This window comes from Syngnathoides biaculeatus, chromosome 9 (genome assembly GCF_019802595.1).
Source record: "Syngnathoides biaculeatus isolate LvHL_M chromosome 9, ASM1980259v1, whole genome shotgun sequence".
Taxonomy (NCBI): domain Eukaryota; kingdom Metazoa; phylum Chordata; class Actinopteri; order Syngnathiformes; family Syngnathidae; genus Syngnathoides; species Syngnathoides biaculeatus.
The window spans coordinates 24668096-24684845 of NC_084648.1; the positions used below are offsets into that span (position 1 = coordinate 24668096).

The 16750-nt window shown below is 43.6% G+C and overlaps 1 protein-coding gene across 6 annotated transcripts in view; it reads right to left on the reverse strand.

Moving 5' to 3' along the window:
• Positions 1 to 16750, reverse strand: part of wdr17 (WD repeat domain 17) — a 128742-nt gene that overhangs the window by 73692 nt on the left and 38300 nt on the right. For all 6 annotated transcript variants that reach the window (XM_061829772.1, XM_061829770.1, XM_061829773.1 and 3 more), the window contains 3 exons: positions 16105 to 16191; positions 15832 to 15996; positions 12423 to 12538 (listed from right to left, as the gene is read on the reverse strand). In XM_061829772.1, coding sequence (XP_061685756.1) covers positions 12423 to 12538; positions 15832 to 15996; positions 16105 to 16191 — 368 coding nt within the window. The remainder of the gene's footprint in view (positions 1 to 12422; positions 12539 to 15831; positions 15997 to 16104; positions 16192 to 16750) is intronic.

The following is a 16750-nucleotide window of genomic DNA, read 5'->3' on the forward strand; positions in this document are numbered from 1 at the left end:
GTGTGGCTCATCAACTTTATTCCTCTATAGTTCCCACAGCTCTGAACATCCCCTTTGTTCTTAAAAATGGGAACTAGAACACTTTTCCTCCATTCTTCAGGCATCTTTTCGCCCGCAAGTATTCCGTTGAATAAGTTGGTCAAAAACTCCACAGCCATCTCTCCAAATTGCTTCCATACCTCTACCGGTATGTCATCAGGACCAACTGCCTTTCCATTTTTCATCCTTTGTAGTGCCTTTCTGACTTCCCCCTTAGTAATCATTGCCACTTCCTGGTCCTTCACACTTGCCTCTTCAACTCTTCCTTCTCTCTCATTTTCTTCATTCATCAACTTCTCAAAGTATTCTTTCCATCTATTTAGCACACTACTGGCACCATCAACACATTTCCATCTCTATCCTTTATCACCCTTACCTGCTGCACATCCTTCCCATCTCTATCCCTCTGTCTGGTCAACCTGTAGAGATCCTTTTCTCCTTCTTTCGTGTCCAACGTGGTGTACATGTCTTCATATGCCTCTTGTTTAGCCTTTGCCACCTCTACCTTTGCCCTACGTCGCATCTCGATGTACTCCTTTCGCCTCTCCTCAGTCCTCTCAGTATCCCACTTCTTCTTCGCTAATCTCTTTCCTTGTATGACTCCCTGTATTTTGGGGTTCGACCACCAAGTCTCCTTCTCCCCTTTCCTACCAAAAGACACACCAAGTACTCTCCAGCCTGTCTCTCTGATTACCTTGGCTGTCGTTGTCCAGTCTTCCGGGAGCTTCTGCTGTCCATCGAGAGCTTGTTTTATCTCTTTCTGAAAGGCCGCACAACATTCTTCCTTTCTCAGCTTCCACCACTTGGTTCTCTGCTCTACCTTTGTCTTCTTAATCTTCCTACCCACCACCAGAGTCATCCTACACACTACCATCCTATGCTGTCGAGCTACACTCTCCCCTACCACTACTTTACAGTCAGTAACCTCCTTCAGATTACATCATCTGCACAAAATACAATCCACCTGCGTGCTTCTACCTCCGCTCTTCTAGGTCACTATATGTTCCTCCCTCTTCTGGAAATAAGTGTTTACTACAGCCATCTCCATCCTTTTTGCAAAATCCACCACCATCTGTCCCTCAAAGTTCCTTTCCTGGATGCCGTACTTACCCATCACTTCTTCATCGCCCCTGTTTCCTTTACCAATATGTCCATCACAATCTGCACCAATCACAACTCTCTCGCTGTCTGGGATGCTCAGAACTACTTCATCTAGTTCCTTCCAGAATTTCTCTTTCAACTCTAGGTCACATCCTACCTGTGGGGCATAGCTGCTAACCACATTATACATAACAACCTCAATTTCAAATTTTAGTCTCATCACTCGATCTGATACTCTTTTCACCTCCAAGACATTCTTAGCCAGCTCTTCCTTTAAAATAACCCCGACTCCATTTCTCTTCCCCTCTACTCCGTGGTAGAATAATTTAAACCCTGCTCCCAAACTTCTAGCCTTACTAATTTTACACCTGCTCTCTTGGATGCACAATATATCAACCTTTCTCCTAATCATCATGTCAACCAACTCCTGAGCTTTTCCTGTCATAGTCCCAACATTCAAAGTCCCTACACTCAGTTGTAGGCTCTGTGCATTCCTCTTTTTCTTCTGACGATGGATCCGGTTTCCTCCTCTTCTTTGTCTTCGACCCACAGTAGCTGAATTTCCACTGATGCCCTGCAGGTTAGCAGTACCGGGGTCGGGCGTTGTTAACCCGGGCCACGACCGATCCGGTATGGGATTCTTTAGATGAACGCTCATATTTGTTTGGCACAGTTTTTACGCCGGATGCCCTTCCTGACGCAACCCTCTGCATTTATCCGGGCTTAGGACCGGCCTACAGATTGCACTGGTTTGTGCCCCCATAGGGCTGCATTGGGAGTATAAATTACCCTAGAGCAATGATTTCCAACCTTTATAGAGCCAAGGCACATATTTTACAATTGAAAAATCCCACAGCACACCAACAAAAGTAAATCTCACCAAAAATGGATCAATTATTACTGTATGTACTTCCTGCCATCTTATAGAAGAGTTTTTTTTTTTGTTCTCTCTGTCATTGTGCCTCACTGGCTTAAATGAATGAAGATACATTATTTCTTGGAATAAATATATTTTTTTTTTTTTAGCAATTACATAAAATTGGCTAACTTCCCACGGCACACCTGAAGAGCGCTCACGGGACACTAATGTACCCCTGCACACTGTTTGGGAATCACTGCCCTAGAGCCGACAACCATCCATACTAATGTGATGAAGCGTCCGCCAAATGGTCTGAGCACTGAGAGACTGACCTCTCACATCTTTAACCTCTGCCGGGAATGTAACTAACATTGACAGTCGCGCACTCTTCAGAGCCTCGCGACGAAGATGGACGTGAGCAAATCCGCCGGCAGAAGAGGGGACATCACCTAATGCTTCCAACGATCCATCTTGCAAACTTACGCTCCCTCACCAACAAAATGAATGAACTTCAGCTTCCGTTCAGCGGACGTTCTGCCACTCTGTGTTTCAGAGAGACTTGGCTATGTGGACGAGTGCCCGATGCCGCCATCACGCTACCCGGCTTCCACCTCCATCGTGTAGACCGTGTATCTGAACTAACATGGAAATCGGAATATGCTTTTATATGAACGAGAAATGGTGCATGAAAATTGCACAGCTCAGCACACACTGCAGCCCGCTTTTAGAGTCGCTGTTTTTGAACTATAATCCGTTTTATTCACCATGTGAGTTCACATCCTTCAAGAGAACCGGTTTGTTGTGAAAAATGGATTGCACGAATGCATCGTGGGTTCCAAATGACAGGTAAGGGTGTAGACAGCCACCAAAAAAAAAAAAAAAAAAACAATAGTTGGGGGGGGTGTAATCCATAAATCAGGGTTGTTAAATGCGTCAATGTGTACATCAGAAGACTTCCATGCGGCAGCCGCTGAAGGACGGCCTCCGCAGGCCTTGTGGATCGCTATTGGCCTTGTTGACAAGGATGAGCCGGCCGCGGCTTTGTTCACAAGGCCGAGCCTGCCGCCGGCCTTATCGGCCGGGGTGGCTCGTCGCCGCGGTGGCTCGTCTGCCGCGGGAGTGGCCATTTATCACCGCCGCATAGAGGTGAAGAGGTGGTTTGGCCGTTATCTGCATGTCATCTAAATATGGCTCAAAATAATAGGGTAATATTTCCCTGGACACTTCACTCGGTTGTGAGATGTTTTCTCCGAAAAGAGCTTCCGTGTCTGAAGAGGTGTGTCCTACAGTAGGGGCCACAGCGTGTTTTCAATGACGAATGTCCGGGGTGACGTCACGGACAGTAAATCCAGCCAATATGGCGACCACTTGGATGTCGAATGAGACTTACGCAACTTTGCGCACGGATGACGCGCTCTCCGCTCATATCTATTTTGTCGTGTAGACATCAAAGTGAATAATCGTATATGTATGAATGTTTATAGGGATGACACTAGACCTTTAAAGGAACACTCTCCCCAAATTTCACATGTACAATAAACCCTCCATTGTGAAGTAATATTATCATTACATATATTTTGGACATTAATTGAAAAAAAATAGAAAAAAAGATTTTTTTTTAAATCCAAGCAAAATCTGGATGTGTGCCAGATTTCACAGCCAAACGTGGAAGAAACATACTTGACTCCACCCCTGACATTACAGACCATTAGTTCTAGCTAAGCCAAGATGCCGACATGTTGTGCAACAAAACTGAGAAAACGCACCCAAATTTCTCCTTCTTTCTCCTCCTATGGCATTAACCATACAGGGTAAAGCTGTGGCTCTCACAGTTGAGGCTCGTTCACCAACAGGGGAAAAGTGCATGCTTCTAAACATTACTGGTTACAAGCTGCTTAGTTATAGCCTCTCGTGCTGCTACAGTATAAGCAACAACATATTTTATGAGCCTGCACAGTGCAGCTGTTCAATCCCTGACTTCCGTCTGTGGAGTTTGTATGTTCTCCCTGTGTCTGCGTGTGTGTAAACTTGCCTCTTGCCCGTTGATTGCTGGGATAGGCTCCAGCAATCCTGCGACTATTGTGCAGCTAAGAAAATGGATGGATGGATATACTGTATATGCGTAAGCACACAACACTTCCCAGATACTTTTTACGGCGATGCGCGCATGCAAACTCCCCTGCCACCCCATCCTGCCATCCCCGCCGCCGGTCGAATGCAAAAAGCTGACTGCTTGAAAAGTACAACTTGGGGAAGGAAAAAAAAAATCTGGCCACGCCTGCTGTATATTCTCAACATCGAAACCAACTCCTCAGAAAAGCATCAAATCTCCGCAGTCCATATAATGGGACTCTTATTGTTCGTTGTCAGTGCCACGCCCGTCCCGACACATCGACTTCCGCCTGTGTGCATTCTGGCTCAAACGCTTGAACATTGCTATTTTTGTTTTGTTTGCTCAATGGCGGGAGTAGTAATAGCACAGAGCATTGACTCCCTGTTATACTCGCTTTGTTGGCTCTGAGCACACAACACTTATTGGTTACTATTTATGGCGATCTGCACGTGCAAAACAATCCCCCAACCCCCACCGCCGGTCGTTCGCGAGAGGCTAACTGCTTGAAAAGTACAATTTTGGGGGGAAAAAAAGTCTGGCCACGCTTGCTGTATAATCTCTACATCGAAACCAACTCCTCAGAAAAGCATCAAATCTCTGCGGTCCATATAATGGGACTGTTATTATCCGTCTTTAGTGCTACGCCCCCTCCATAACACGTCAAGTGCTGGCTGTATGTATTCTGGCTCAAGCGCACAGGCTTGAACGTTGCACATCATACTATTTTTGTTTTTTTTTTTGTTTGTAATTATTTTTACAAAAATCGTTAGGTTAGGTTACCTTTCGTAAAATCAGTGAAAAAGTGGACTAACAAGGCAAAATTATAACTTCAAAGCTACTTTGACTGCACAGACTGGAGTGTCTTTGAAAATTCCGTGCGCACCCTAGATGAATTCATGGACATTAAGGACAAATGTCCGTTCCCAGTGAGGCCAACGCTTTCCAGCTGAGCCACCGTGCCACCAAAGGTTAATATATTTTTCTTTAAGCATATTACAATATGCCTCCATTAATGTAAATTGTGAGTCAGGTGTTGACAAAAGTACTATTGTGTTGAAAATACAACATTTTGGTCAAAATTTATTTTGTGGTGAATAAATAAACTAATTTAACTACATAGCATCATTCCTTTGCATTGGAGTGTCAAATTGAATCAAATCACATTGTGTTGGATCAAATTCTGATGAATCTCCCTGCATCATGATTAGGAGATTAATCATATATCAACGGTAGTTGCTGCTTCAGTATCTTACACATATTGGTTTGTTGGTTTGTTGTATCGAGGTAAATATTGTATCCACCATAGACCAGAGATGCACAACCCTATTACTAGACCAAGTTCTTTATTTTCAGGTCCTCATAAAATGCTTTACAAAGAGTTGCTAGAGTATATCGGGTGATTGTGGATCAGGAGGTAGACTGGGTTGTCCAATATCCAAAGGGTTGCTGGTTCAATCCCAGCTATGTATGTCAAAGTGTCCTTGGGCAAGACTGAACTCTCCTAATGTGCTTCCAGTGGGCCTGGTTGCATCTTGCATGCCAGCAGTCACCCTTTGATGTGTGAACGTGTGTTATTTGGGTGAATGTTCAGCTTTGTAAGGCACTTTGGATGTTGTGACAGTGTAGATGAAGTACGACTACAAGCGTATGCATGTGCGTGTGCGTGTGTGTGGTGTGTGTGTGTGTGTGCGTCTGTGCGTGTGTGTGTGTGTGTGTGTGTGTGTGTGTGTGTGGTGTGTGTGTGTGTGTGTGTGGTGTGTGTGTGTGTGTGTGTGTGTGTGTGTGTGTGTGTGTGAAAAAATGGACATTGGCAACATTTTGTGGGATATTGCCAATAGAAATTCTGGCCAAAAGGCACCCTTTATTAAGAGTGAAACAGTACAACTTTATTATTTATCTGTACATCTTCTCAATCCTATGGTTTTGTCTGCTACTCACAGAACTTCTTCTCCAATTGGCTGCCAAGTTTCATTTAAAAATGGAATATCCACCAATAAGATTGTATGGACCAGATTCAGAGGGTTGACAATTGAAAATTGCCATGACATTTCAAATGCCGTCATTTACCACATGAATATAGCAAATAAAACATCTGGAATGAGAGCCATACAAGCAGTAGAATAGGTTAATGTACTTTAGTCATCCAGTTTTTTTTTTCCACTGAATTTATTTGTTATGGAAGAGTTTCGGCCGTTATTGCTATCATTTATCGCAGTTTTACTTGGTCCGAAATCTTTTGAGCATTCTCAATCTTGGAATCATATTTTTATACATACAACCTCTCCTTTCAAAAACTGGTGGAAATATGAACTAGAAATTCAACAAACGAGAATTTTTAGTTTAGAAACAGACACTCCCAGTGTCATTCAGTGGTAAGAACAATCAAGCAACATTCAGAAATTCGGTTCACCAAATACATCATTTACACTTAAATGATAGTTTGCGTTCTACTTCTATCAAAAGACCTAAGAGCTGTCATATGGCACAAACTCGGTGCCCTATCAAAGGTGCACAGTGCCATGAGCAAGACTTGGCCACTGCCAAGAGAGGCGTGCTCAGGGCGGTGACACACCTCAACACTCACAGCTGTTTCACATTGGGACTGTAATTAGACAGGCATTTAAGTTGAAGTTTTTGTCACTGGCATTTGCCAGTTTGTTGCTTTGCTTTCGTGAGTTGCAGTCACTGCCTGTGGGACTCTCCACACTATGTGTAAGTTAGAGTAACCCTAGTCACAGGGATTCTGTGCCCTTTCCTTTGATCCTGTCCTGTCCTGTCCTTGCTGCATGTATTTTGGATCCCGCCTAGCCTAGCATTTCTGTACCTCTGCCTTGTTGGACTGCTATGACCCAGATTCCAGAATGAACTACATTGAACAGTATGCCTCTGCCGCGGAGTCCTGCATTAGGGTCCGCCCCCGTACCGGAGGTTCGTGTCACAGAAGAATTAAAGGGATGTTGCTATTGCGGAAGCTTTTACAGTTTGCCATTATTAGAAATTAAACTTGCAGATTTCAACCACTTTCACAGACAGGGAATGCATTACAAAATGCGAGTCAAAAACTTCAGAAAAGTCAGTCAGCCAAAGAGAAGGCATTTGTGCCAAGAGTCAAGGACAGAGAGATCTTGCTTCTTCCAGGTGCTGTAATAGTGAGCTAAACATGCAGTAAATTACATAAAACTACTCTTCCCAAAACTTTATCAAAACACAGTGGAGTCAAACACCTGATCTTACACATTGGTCCAGTGAACATCAGAAACAGAAAAAGGATTGTGTTACATTTTTGAGAAACTTGATTCATGTACAATCAAGTCCTTCATTCATTCATTCATTCATTCAATTACCCGGCATAGATGGAAGAATCAATCATTTCAGCTGGCTGTATGACTTGCAACCTGGCCAAATGTGATGTGAGGTCATTGGATAAACTCCTGCAATTTTACCTGAGTGGAATCCCAAAGAGCCATGTGGGAGGAGAGAACTATGAAAGGCACTCCTGGTTCGTCAGTTGGAAAAGATTCAGAGCCATCCCATAAACTAGAGACCTCATCACAGCACAGACCCGACCTGATCCACCCATAGTAGCACCAGGAGTGGAGTCCTAACCACAGTCCCAGCTGCTACAGCCACACATCCTGTAAACTTGTCACTGCCCTGTTGTTCTCTGGCTTCACCGGTGGGCTTTTACTACCTTGAAGGCTAATTGAAGACAGTAATAAATATGGCTTCCTTATTCCGCGTGTCATAAGATCACCACGTGTATTACTAAACTCTATACCCTTCCATTACCTTCATCGCGATCCAAGAGCTCCATTTCCCTTTCTGCACCCACCCATATTGTTTTATCTGATCATTTCTATCTTCTTGACAAATGGAATGTGCCAGCACTTTAAATATCCCACACCTCTTTCTGCTCCATTGGAGCCATCCACACCTCAGAATCTCCCCTCTATGACTACAACAACCATACAATCCGCAGTAGATGTTGGCTCCCCCACTTCCAACCTGAATCCAATGTTGGGTCTGATGGATAGGATGAAGACTATTGTCAACGATGGAGTCCAGCCCATACCACGCCAAGATCTTCCTCCCATCCCCCGTCGCCTGATACCACTGTCCACTAAGAAGCGAAAGGCCTCTCCTCCACCCATGAAGACTATCTGTAAATCTGACTGATATTAACGGATCTTTTCCAAAATAACTCAGACCCCTATGGAGATTAGGCATTTTTCATCCCTGTAATTACAAGGGACAGAGGGTTTGTCAAAAAGATATGGCACCAAAAAAGTAGAACTTCAAACTTATGACCTCTACAGACAGTGTTTTTGTAATTTTAACCAAGAGATAGTTAGTGCTAGACAGCAAAACTTTTCTGAAATCATCTATTTGCTGTGGTTCAAAAGCTTACCCCCCCCCAATCAGATATATCGAGAACTCGTAAGAGCTGACAAATGCAATGAATTTGCCTGTTATTTTAGTGAAAAAATACAATCCATCAAGTCAAATGTCAGCACAAATCAGCGAAAAGATAGAATGATCTCACATTTGAAGCCACCCAGGGAAAACTATATTAACTTGTCAGAATTTGATCCAGTTGACAAAATAACTGCAGAGATAACTGCCCAGCAGTTGAAACCATCAACGAGCTGTCTCGACTCAATACCATCTGACTTTTTCAAAACTATTGTGAAGTCAGTGCTACCTGATTTGAAGCAAATAATCAATTGCTCACTTCAGTCTGGTGAGTTTCCTAACGCTCTCAATGTAGCTGCTGTTGAACCTCTTTTAAAAAACACAGCACTGGAAGATTCCTTGTTAGCAAGCTATAGACCCATCTCAAATGTCCCATTCAAAGCCAAGATTCTTGAGAATGTTATTTTTAATTAACTCTGCAATTTCTTGAATTTAAATTGACTTTTTGACAAAATTTGACAAATCAGGTTTCTGAACTTATCACAGTACAGAATCTGCTCTTATCAAAGTGGTAAATGATATAAGGTTGAATACTGACTCAGGAAAGGTGTCAAGTTTGGTCTTGTTGGATCTCAGCATGGTTTTTGATACGGTAGATCACAATGTACTGCTAAACAGGTTGGAAACGTGGGTAGGACTAAATGGAACAGTCCTTAAATGGTTTAGGTCCTACCTGGAGGAAAGGAGCTACTTTGTGACCATTGGAGGTGCTCGGTCTCAGCAAATGGCAATGACCTATGGGGTCCCTCAAGGTTCAGTTCCTGGACCTCTCCTGTTCAGCCTGTATATGCTTACCCTTGGGTCAAATTCTTCAAAACTTGAATTTTGACGACCATACTTGAATTTTGACGACCATAGCTATGCAAATGACACAGTTATATTTAGCAGTGTCTCCATATGACTACAGTTCAATTGAGGTATTGTGCCACTGTCTGTGACGAACGAGGCTCGAGGGTGGACCCAGATGCACGACTCCAGAGGCAAGCAGGTAGTGGACACTGGTAGTCAAAGGGAGAGGTCTTCTGCTGGTGCCCAGAGTGGGAACTCAACGCGATGAAGTTTTCATTTCCATGCAACTTAGCAGTCTTCCAAATGACATGACAAAGGTCTTTACTTTTTTAAGGCCTCTTCATACTCCTTGCTTGTCTGGCAACACCACCTCCACTGCGTCATGGTCCCTATGCAGCCCCTGTGCAACACTTAACACGCACATGGCACAAAGTGTCGCCGCACGTAGAATGCCGCGGAGATCATCTCTCATGATTAGTCCATTTTAGTCACATGCTGTGATGATGTAATCAGCTCCTGCCTTGGTTCCTCAATACCACCAGCACCTCTTTCATTTAATGGCCTCACATACCACCTTCACCGCCGGTTTCTTGATCAAGTTTGAAATATAATTAAAGGCTTTATCAGGTCATCTAGGTCCATTTGTTCTCGCAGGCACTCACTGTTTCATGGTCACCATTGTTGTTGCTTTGTTACTTGTTTGGAAAAGTAAAAACAGCTCCTGGAATTGGTGAGAAAATGCAGAGGAAACTCCACTGTGGTGTCCTAGCCAATACCAGCCATATTGACACCCCCAACTTCGAGGAGAACTGCAGCACATTTTCAAAACAGTGCATGTGATCGAGTATACAGTAAAGGCAAACTGCACGTGGGATAGTCACAGTGACATTAGCGCCATCACCACCTGTGTAAGTATAAAGAAGCCTTCAGGCTGTTTTAAGTCCAGGCTGAAAACTCATCCGTTCAGCTCTACATATTAAAAAAGAAAGTGTTATGTGCTCTACCTGAAATAAGGAGGTATGGAAGACGATATTCAGCATTTTGACTTAAACTAGGTGCATATTCTATCGTGTCTTCTTTCTTTCGGCTTGTCCCATTAGGGGTTGCCATCGCGTGTCATCTCAGATGGACGCTCATATATGTTTGGCACAGTTTTTACGCCAGATGCCCTTCCTGACGCAACCCCTCTTGCTTCATAAATAATGCTGCTGACCGGAGGAACTCCTGGCACTTTTTGCTTTTAAAGGGGAAGTCCAGTCATTTGGATGAACAATGTATCTGATAGGTCATGTCATATGTACTGTACCTTGAAAATTTGAGGTTAATCCTCTGTCATTTAATGGTGTTTTGAGAAGATTTTTATCGGCAATTACGAATTTTCATGGGCTCTGCCATTTTGGCGAGTCACATGACCTACATGCCCGGTTGTGATGTATTACATGCACAAACAAAGAAATCATTGCAGGTTTGTAGTGTCTTCAAGTGTATTCGGATAGAAATAATCCGCGGAATGTTCGGTGGCATGTTCTGCCCAGTAAGAAAAAGAATAATTTAAGGACCGGAAACCGGAGTGCCTGGAAAAACCTATGCAGGCATAGGAGAACATGCAAACTCCACAATTCTCCACACACACAAAACTCCACAAAAAACACTCCACAAAAATCAAACCCAGGTCCTCAGAATTGTAAGGCCAACGCTTTACCAGCTGAGCTGTTGTGGTGGCAGTATTAACTTCCACCATGACAAAGATCGTTTAATTATCACTTGGACCCTGGCCACCCTGTTGGCTAAAACAAAATTTTCCACAATATATGGCATACCTTTCACTGATGGGTTCTACCATCCTTCATCGCCACAAGTGCTGTCCTCAGTGCAGTCCTCCGCTGGCTTGCCTAAATGCACTCTAAAATCGATAGGATGGATGAATGGTGTGTGCCACGCATCAGCCTCCACGTAGTCAGACTCACATCATTCCCGTCCAAAGAACCATCGGAATATTCAACGTTATTTACAGCCACAGGTTCAAATCTCTATGGAAGTATTCCTCCGTCTTCCCGAGCAACCAATTGGAGCTATTTCTTCATGAGATGAGGATAAATCAGAGAAATCAGCTCTCTCCATGATTGTGTAAGAATGTAAACTACCCTTTGTGTACGCACTTAATGTCCCGTGTGTCAGCCTCCGAGTAGTCAGACTCTGCGTCATTCCCGTCCGAAGAACCACCCAAATATTCGACATTTTTTACAGCCACAGGTTCAAATCTGTATGGAAGTATTCCTCTGTCTTCCCGATGAACCGATACTGCTATTTCTTCATCAGATGAAGATAAATCTGAGAAATCAACGCTACCCATAATTATGTCACAAGGTAAGCGAGCCTTTGTTTGCGCACGTAATACACACACATCTGCGCACATAGGTCATATGACTCACCAAAATGTCGGCGCCCATGAAAATTTGTAATTGCCGATAAAAATCTTCTCAAAACACAGTTAAATGATAGAGGATACATTGTTAATCCAAATGACTGGACTTCTCCCTTAATGTAAAACAAAGATAAAGAAAGAGTCACAATTAAGTTGCATTGAAATTTTGTAAAAGATCTGTAGAAAACTTTAGGTAGCTATTTATTTGTTTAAGTTTACATTTAACCTTACAACACTTTACAAGAATTGGTGCTGGCGCTGGAAGATACAATTTTAAGACAAAAATGTCTACTGTCTCAGAGCTTTTTAAAAATAATCATATTTTAAAATGTATCATGTGACAAATCTTCAAACTGTTTAATAATTATCACGGCATTTTAACGAAGTGTTTGGGTGTGCATTTTTCCAAATTTTGACGCCAATATTTTTCCTATCTACTGTGAATAGATATCAGCTCTAAAGATATTCTACTAAACTCCACTAAAGATTAGCGACCTCCATAACTACTAAGAATCAATATCAGCCCTGAAATAACATGTCTATCGCTATCTGGATGTAAAATGTCATACGTACAGTTGCATTTAATAAAGAAAGGTTAAAGGAAGGCACAAACAAAACCATACCTGAAATTAGGAGGTATGGAACCTCTGTGTTCCACATCAGGCCTCTGACTGGTGCTGTGTGGCCACTCAACACATTGATGCACGCATCCTGTGTATAGTCCCATATACGAACAGTACTGTCCAAACACAATCATAAGTGGTCCTTTTGTTGTCGTTTTTTTAAATACAAAAGACATACAGTAAATTTACAGGTAGTGCATAACATATAACATATAACATACAGTACATACAGTGAAGAAAATAAGTATTTGAACACCCTACTATATTGCAAGTTCTCCCACTTGGAAATCATGGAGGGGTCTGAATTTTTTTATCATAGCTCCATGTCCACTGTGAGAGAGATAATCTAAAAACAAAAATCCAAATATCACAAACGTATGATTTTTAATTATTTATTTGTGTGATACAGCTGATAATAAAACACCTATCAGCTAGAATTCTGACCCTCAAAGGCCCCATACAATCAGTAAGACTCAAACGTGTAACATGGCCAAGACCAACGAGCTGTCCAAAGACACCAGAGACAAAATTGTACAACTCCACACGGCTGGAAAGGGCGGCAGAGAAATTGCCAAGCAGCTTGGTGAAAAAAGCTCCACTGTTGGAGCAATCATTAGAAAATGGAAGACGCTAAACATAACGGTCAATCTCAATCAGAGTGGAGCCCCATGCAAGATATCACCTATTGGGGCCTCAATGATCCTTAGAAAGGTGAAGAATCAGCCCAGGACTACATAACAGGACTTGGTCAATGACCTGAAGAGAGCTGGGACCACCGTTTCCAAGGTGAGTGTTGGTAATACACTAAGACGTCATGGTTTGAAATCATGCATGGCACGGAAGGTTCCCCTGTTTAAAACAGCACATGTCAAGGCTCATCTTAAGTGTGCCAATGACCATTTTGATGATAAAGAGGAGTCATGGGAGAAGGTTTTGGGGTCAGATGAGACCAAAATTGAACTTTTTGGTCATGATTCCACCAACCATGTTTGGAGGAAGACGAACTATGAGTTCCATCCCAAGAACACCATCCCAACTGTGAAGCATGGGGGTGGTAGCATCATGCTTTGGGATGTTTTTCTGCACATGTGGACAGGAAAACTTCACTGTATTAAGAAGAGGATGACCGCAGCCATGTATTATGAGATTTTGGGGAACAACCTCTTTCCCTCAGTCAGAGCATTGAAGATGGGTCGTGGCTGGGTCTTTCAACATGACAATGACCCGAAGCACACAGCCAGGAAAACCAAGGAGTGGCTCCGTAAGAAGCATATCTAAGTTCTGGCGTGGCCTCGCCTGTCTCCAGACCTAAATTCAATATAAAATCTTTTGAAGGAGCTGAAACTCCCTGTTTCTCAGCGACAGCCCAGAAACCTGTCTGATCTAGAGAAGATCTGTGTGGAGGAGTGGGCCAAAATCCCTCCTGCAGTGTGTGTAAACCTGGTGAACAACTACAGGAAACGTTTCTCCTCTGTAATTGCAAACAAAGGCTACAGTACCAAATATTAACATTGGTTTTCGCAGGTGTTCAAATACTTATTTGCAGCTGTATTACACAAATAAATGAAAAAAAATACATTGTGATTTCTGGATTTTTCTTTTGAGATTAACGCTCACAGTAGACATGCACCTAGGATGAAAATTTCTGACCCCTCCATGATTTCTAAGTGGGAGACCTTGGAATATAGTAGGGTGTTTAAATACTTATTTTCTTCACTGTGGATACATTATCATTAATAATCTTTGGAGTTTGGGGGATTTTATTTTAAAAAAAAAATTGTTCTTTTCAAAGAAAAGAACGCTTTCCCATGAGGAAGCTGAGTCTGGGTTCTCTGATTTTCTATCTCTGGAATAGAGGTCACAGAGGTGGTTAAAAAGCTCCTTGGTGGCAGGGCTCCAGGAGTGGTTAGATTCGCCCAGAGTTCCTAAAGACTCTGGATGTTGTGGGGCTGTCTTGGTTGACAAGCCTCTGTAATATCGCGTGGACATTGGGGACAGTGCCTCTGTATTGGCAGACTGGGGTGGTTGTCCCCCTTTTCAAGAAGGGGGACCGGAGGACGTGTTCCAACTATAGGGGAATCACACTCCTCAGCCTCAATGGTAAAGTCTTTTCAGGGGTGCTGGAGAGGAGGGTTCGTCGGGAAGTCAAAATGGTAAAGTCTTTTCAGGGGTGCTGGAGAGGAGGGTTCGTTGGGAAGTCAAATCTCAGATCCAGGTGGAGCAATGTGGTTTTCGTCCTGGCCGTGGAACAGTGGACCAGCTTTATACCCTCGGCAGGATCCTTGAGGGTGCATGGGAGTTCGCCAAACCAGCCTACATGTGTTTTGTTAACTTGGAGAAGGTGTTCGGCCGTGTCCCTCGGGGAGTCTTGTGGGGGGTTCTTTGGGAGTATGGGGTACCGAGCCCCCTGATATGGGCTGTTTGGTCCCTGTACGACTGCTGTCAGCGTTTGGTCCGCATTGCCGGCAATAAGTTGGACTCATTTTCGGTGAGAGTTGGACTCCGCCAAGGCTGCCCTTTGTCACAGATTTTGTTCACAACTTTTATGGACAGAATTTCTCGGCACAGTTGAAGCGTAGAAGGTGTCCGGTTTGGTGGCCTCAGCATCACATCTTTGCTCTTTGCAGATGATTTGGTTCTGTTGACTTCATCAAGCCGTGATCTCTAATGCTCACTGGAGCGGTTCGCAGCAGAGTGTGAAGCGGCTCGGATGAGAATCAGCACCTCCAAATCAGAGACCATGGTCCTCAGTTGGAAAAGAGTGGCGTGCCCTCTCCAGGTCGGGGATGAGATCTTGCCCCAGGTGGAGGAGTTCAAGTATTAGTAAGCGGGAGACAGACGGATCGGTGCAGCAATGTGGATTTTTGGTCCGTTGTGGTGAAGACGGTGCTAAGTCGAAAGGCGAAGCTCTCAATTTACCGGTCGATCTACGTTCCTACCTTCACCTATGGGAGCGAGCTGTGGATCGTGACCAAAAGAACAAAATCCTGGATACAAGCGGCCAAAATGAGTTACCTCCGCAGCGTGTCCGGGCACTCCCTTCGTGATTGAGTGAGAAGCTTGGTCATCCGGGAGGGGCTCAGTGTCCACCCGCTGCTCCTCTGCATTGAGAGGATCTGATTCGGATGCCTCCTGGACACCTCCCTGGTGAGGTGTTCCGGGCATGTCCCACCGCAAAGAGACCCCGGGGACAACCTAGGACACACTGGAGAGCCTATGTCTCTCGGCTAGCCCGGGAATGCCTCGGGATCCCTCCGGAAGAGCTGGAAGATGTGGCTGGGGAAAGGGAAGTCTGGGTATCCCTGCTGAAGCTATTTCCCCCGCGACCCGAACCGGAGAAGCGGTAGAAAATGGATGGATGGATGTTCTTTTCATCCAATAATAGACTCATAATTGTCTTTAAACTCACCCATCATCTGATCCAGAACACAATATGCCCTCCCTAAGAGGAGACCAGCGGACATGAAATACTTTCGCGACGTGTCCAGTGAAGATTTTGAGTGGCTGGTCCGAGCTGGTGGCTAAGTAATACACGCGAACATTCTTATCCTCACACCCAGTAGCAATCATATCCCTGTGGGAAGAGTTCAGCCTTTATGAAATGGCTATAGCTGGGTTAATGTATGAAATATACATTATAATTACACAAGATTGCAATGCCAGTTAAAAAGGTAGAACCTACTTGTTGTTTTGACTCCAGTCACAGCCAAAAACTGCAGCAGGATGTTTGTATTTATGGAGGATTTTGCTATCAATGGTCCGAATGATGCTGTAATTTAAAAAGAAGACACACAAAAACTCATTATACATATTGCTGGTATCGGGCCGGAACCTAAGTCCAGATTTGGTCCATTTTTTTTTCACAAACTAATACTATTGGTCAGTCACCATATGTTTTTTTTATTTTATTATTGACCAATATAAAGTGGTACAATTGGCTTGCTCTTTTTGATAATACAACATTAATGGTTTAAAGGTGTCCCCTGCCTCTCACCCAAAGTCAGCTGGGCTAGAGTAAAGCATACCTGCAAGCCAGGTGGCGATAAGCGGTGCAGATAACGGATTGATGTTAATGGATCTGAAAACATGCTGGAGTTTTATTTTATAAGTGAGGGTTTTGATACAGTGAGACCTCGATAAAACAGACCCTGATATAACAGATATCAGATAAAGCAAACCGTCGAAACCAAACAATGTGTCCAAAAATAGTGTCCACTTGTCACTTAAAATGCCATTGACCCAGTTTGTTAGTTTCAGATTTGGCTGCTGATGTTTACCGGCACTATGAATGCAGAATATGCAGGGACAGAATGGGGCTGACGTATTTC